The following is a 4,868-nucleotide window of genomic DNA, read 5'->3' as shown; positions in this document are numbered from 1 at the left end:
GAGGAGAGGAGAGGAGAGGAGAGGAGAGGAGTGAACGCGAACTAACGGATGAGACAGAGTCAGAGATAGGTAGGAGGAGCAGGCCACATCAGGCATTCTCTGAGGGACAACAAGCAAGTGGCCGGCCACTCGGTGGCCAGCATTAGAACAGGCAGCAACCACAGATGGATGGCGGCTGTGAAGGCTCGAGTCCCCCAACATAAATCACAGGAAAAGCACAGGAAATGAGTGCCAGGCTTTTCTTCCTATTTAGTGATTTATCAAGGGAAGAGACGCGTTAATAAACACATTTCCCTCGAGGGCCAGGAATAACGGAGATGAATACTACTGTCATTCTGAGCCCGCTTCCTCTTGTTAGGGGCACCCGAGAGGGTGGGAGTCAAGAGTGTTAGCAGCAAAATCTCTTTTTGAAAAATATATGGCGATGGGCTGCGGTGATAGCTCACTCAAGAAAGTGCTTGCCTTGCAAGCCTGGGGCCCTGAGTTCCCTAGGGTCCCTGGGGGAAAAATGGTGTGCTGGGGCACCCACTGGGGAGGTGGACTCAGTGACCACCCAGCCTAGCTTCCTTGGTGAGTTCTATGTGAGTAAGAGACCCTGTCTAAACGAGGAGGTGGACGGTCGCTGAGGAATGGCACCTGAGGATGCCTTCTGGCCTCTACGTGTGCAGGTCCGCACACAAACACATAAGCGCACATGCCCAAAGGAACTATGTATACCGAAGGCGTGGATAAGTCTACTTCAGCGGATGGTGGAGTCTTCATTGTCCCCCTCATTTCATAACGTGGACTCTGTAGAAGGACCCTCCTCTGGCATCTTTCTTTCTCTGAGATAAGGATTATCAAGACACAAAATTGAGGTGCTCAGAGAGTGCCCAGATGGAGGCCTGTAGGGGAAAGTGCTGTAGCTCACTGTTCCGGGCTCAATCATCTTTTCTAGACTTCGGGCCTTTCCTTTATCCTAAACTGCAGGCCCAGTCTGCCCATCCGCACCCGTCGAAGAAGCCCCAGAATTAGCTGTCTCACCCAGACATGTGGACAGGGCCATAGGCACCATCCTCGGAGCTCTGTATGACTTCACAGCAAGTGTGCACACTACAGCATGTCGCCTGGATTGGAGGGAGGCTGGGGAAGTCTGTATGATGTCCTATCCAGCATTTGGGCAGGACCAGGATGGCTTACAGGCAGCATCTCCAGCCAACACATATCTGTGAAGGCCCAGAGGTTTCAGAGGAGGCAAGCAAGGCAGGGAAGACGTTGCTCCTTGTAGGTTTCTAAAGGCAACGACACACCCCTTAATTTGCTGAGGTTCAGCCAGCCATCACCTAACTTCACGTCTTACGGCTGCCCTGAAGGCTGCTGCTACCTTAAGACCCGACTGTGAAGTGTGAGCTGGGACAGCGAAGGAGCTTCAGGGACCAGAGGCGTCCAGGGATATCAGGCCACTTCTAGGACACTATCGTCTAGAGGAGAGATCCAGAATTCCGCAGTGTGTGTGTGTGTGTGTGTGCATGAATTAGTCAGGGTTCCCTAGAGTCACAGAACTTATGGAATGTCTCTATATTGAGGGGATTTATTGTGATGACTTTCGGTATGTAGTCCAACTAACCCAACAATGAGCAGCGGAAGTCTAAGAATCTCGTAGTTGCTCAGTCCTAGGAGGCTAATTGTTTCAGCTGGTCTTCAGTAGAAGTAGGTTCCGACAGATGTGCTGGGCTGTAAGAACAAACAGTCAAAGAGTGAGTCTTAACTTCTTCCAGTGGCCTAATGTAAGCCTTTAGCAGAAGGTGTGGCCCAGATTAAAGGTGTGTACCACCATGCCTGGATCTGGGATTTGCTTTGTCTCAGGCTGACCTTGAACTCAGAGATCTCCTTGCCTCAGTCTCCTGGGATTAAAGGCGTTTTCTACCTTGCCTGGGCCTAAGCTTTCCATGGCCACAATGCCTCGAGATCTCCACGCCAAGATCCAGGTCAGAAACTTGTGTCTTCCAGCCTCAAGATCTGGATTGTAGTTCATTCTAGATATAGTCAAGTTGACAACCAAGAGTAGCCATTATAGTGCGTATGTGTGTGTACCTACATGCAAGGCTATATGCATGCATATTCATGAGGTGTACACATTTAAGACAACACAATCCCACCGCTCAGAACTGAGGGTCTCCAAGTGTGTCACCTGGCCTCTCCCTGCTGCTCCTCATCTGCCTCCCCGGTCTCTCATCATATCCTTCCCAGTAGGGTCTGGGGAGCCAGCCAGGAGCCCGACATCACACTAAGAGTGTGGTGCAGTTATCCAGGCTTCTCCTTGGCAAGTTTCCTGCCAGGGATTCAGGTGTGAACTCCGCCCCACCCCCAGGGTGAAGGAGTTGTTTCTGATGCGATCCAGGCTGTAACAAAGCTCCTGTCCCCGTGACTTGTAACCCTGTTCAGTCTGCTCCTTCAGTTATGAAAATGTGGCATGGAGAAATCATGAATAGTCACGATGTCAGGGGAGAGTCTGTGATACTAGCATGCCCCTCGTCTGTCTCACAGCGTCACGATTCTCTAGTCCACGGGTGACCCCGAGACTGAGCCGCAAGCGGGCTCTATCCATCTCCCCGCTCTCAGATGCCAGCCTCGACCTACAGCGCATGATCCGGACGTCTCCCAACTCGCTGGTGGCTTACATCAACAACTCCAGGAGCAGCTCAGCAGCCAGTGGTTCTTATGGACATCTGTCGGCTGGTGCCCTGAGGTAAGCCTGTGAGATTCCCAGAGGGACCCACACACTCAAATCCTGGGAGCGACGACCCCACACACCACCAAGACACGGACTTGATGCAATCTGCAAGAGGCTTTTTATTCCAGCTAGCTGGGGCCAGACTCATATCCCTCACAGGGGTAGAGGAGTCTGGCCCCGAGCAAGGTCTTAGGCAGCTTTTTATTCTTGTGCAGTTGCTGGGGCAAAAGGGAAGACTAGGGTAAGGGGAAGGTACAGGGTGGTTTCTGGTAGGTGCTGGCTAGGGGTTAGGGTCCAGGGGTTGGGCTAGCCACCTGGCAATTGTTTTGGGACGGGTTGTTTCTTGGTTCTCGGGCCAGGTCGTCTTGGTTCCCTTGTTTCTGGGTTCTGGGAGCTGCTGGTCTCCCATTGTTCTTAGGTTCTGGGAGCTGGTCTCCCACTGAGTTTAACTAAGGGCTAAATTCCCACAGTACAGTTTGAAAACTTAATCTTACAAGCCACTACAGCAAGCAGGGGGCTAAGAACTGGGAGCTGCTCTGGGGCCACTTGGCAGGCAGGGTGGAGCTTTAGACTGGAGAACACAGAACTTCATACTAGTGTCTCAACATGCTAGCAACTGTATTGATCGTTTAAAAGCAATAGTGAGGTCGGAGATGTGGCTCTTTGGTACAGTCCTTGACTGGGATACACAAAGTTCTATGATCCATTTCCAGCATTGTATAAAATCAGGTGTGGTGACAAATTCCAGTGATCACAGTACCTAGTGAGTTTGAGGACAGCCTGGGCTACATTAGAGCCCTTCTGTCAAGAATAACAAGGCAGTCGTGACCCCGGGAGTTCACACCAATACCAGCGCACCTCCTTAGGTAGTAAGTCTACCACCAGGGGCTCTGTCATGATGTCAGAGGTAGCCAAGGTCAAAAGTGGCCTCCTCAGGAGCTAGGGATGTAGAAACCTGGGATGTAGGAGCCTGGGTAGAAACACCAGGCGTGTGAGTATAAAGACCTGAGTTTGAGTTCTCAGAACTCACGGCAATGGCCAGGCATGCGGCACAGGTATCTAGAGTCCAGCACTCCTGTGGGCAGATGGAGGTGGAGACAGGAGAGTCCTGCTCAAGGTTGCATTCAAGGAGCTAAGTGTGGACATCAAGGCTGAGTAAGGACATCCGTTTTCATGGCATGATTAGCAGTTTGCCATCTTGCACTCAGGATATAATCCTCTCTACCAAGGACGTTGGTTTGACGGTGAACTCACTCCTTGTCCGGCCCCATCTTCTCCTGCTCTCCATTGCAGCCCGGCCTTCACTTTTCCCCACCCCATCAATCCCATGGCCTACCAGCAGATCCTGAGCCAGCAGCGGGGCCTGGGCTCAGCCTTTGGACACACCCCCCCGCTGATCCAGCCTTCACCCACCTTCCTGGCCCAGCAGCCCATGACTCTCACCTCCATCAACACCATGCCCACCCAGCTCAGCAGCAGTAGCAACAATTGTCTAAATGATGCCAATCAGGTAGGTGGGTGCATGGAACTGGGGTGGTCCTCACCGCTCACCCCGTCCCCAAGGGTGGTTCGTGCTAAGAGCTGGTAGAGATCTCTGCACTTTAGCCTGGCTGGTTGGTTGGTTGCTTTCAGGACAGAGATCACATGATGGCAAGGGCCTTAAACTGGGCCAGAAGCCCTGGCCTGGGCCCATGGTAAGCTCCTAGTCACTCAGTTCTGTCTGCTGTCCAAAAAGCAGAAAGGGATGGAGAAACCCTCTAATTCGGGGGTCCTGCATGGACAGACGCTACATACATCGTGTGAAGCAAGGGCATTCCCTTTTCCCTACCCCCTCACCCCCATCTCCTGCCCCCTACTCCTGTCTTGGCTGGCCCTGGTTGGAGGACCAATCTAAGAGGCTCAGTTTTTGATGTTTCAAAATACAGATGGGAGGAAATGCTAGGGAGATACGTTAGTGTTTGAAGAGCTGTTTTGCAAACACAAGAACCTGAGTTTGATCCCCAGCATCCATATTCAAAAAGCCAGGCATTGCCAGGCAGTGGAGACACACACCTTTAATCCCAGCCCTTGGGAGGCAGAGGCAGGCGAATTTCTGAGTTCAAGGTCAGCCTGGTCTACAGAGTGAGTTCCAGGACAGCCAGGGCTACACAGAGAA

At 52.2% G+C, this 4,868-nt stretch overlaps 1 protein-coding gene across 4 annotated transcripts in view; it reads left to right on the top strand.

Annotated features, from left to right (window-relative positions):
* Gli2 (GLI family zinc finger 2) overlaps window positions 1-4,868 on the top strand; it is a 225,992-nt gene that overhangs the window by 200,056 nt on the left and 21,068 nt on the right. For all 4 annotated transcript variants that reach the window (XM_031380382.1, XM_031380391.1, XM_031380402.1 and 1 more), the window contains 2 exons: window positions 2,527-2,728; window positions 4,007-4,223. In XM_031380382.1, coding sequence (XP_031236242.1) covers window positions 2,527-2,728; window positions 4,007-4,223 — 419 coding nt within the window. The remainder of the gene's footprint in view (window positions 1-2,526; window positions 2,729-4,006; window positions 4,224-4,868) is intronic.

Source organism: Mastomys coucha, unplaced genomic scaffold (genome assembly GCF_008632895.1).
Source record: "Mastomys coucha isolate ucsf_1 unplaced genomic scaffold, UCSF_Mcou_1 pScaffold1, whole genome shotgun sequence".
In the NCBI taxonomy this organism is placed as follows: domain Eukaryota; kingdom Metazoa; phylum Chordata; class Mammalia; order Rodentia; family Muridae; genus Mastomys; species Mastomys coucha.
Note: the sequence above shows the minus strand (reverse complement) of the source record. Positions and strands in the feature narration are given on the sequence as shown.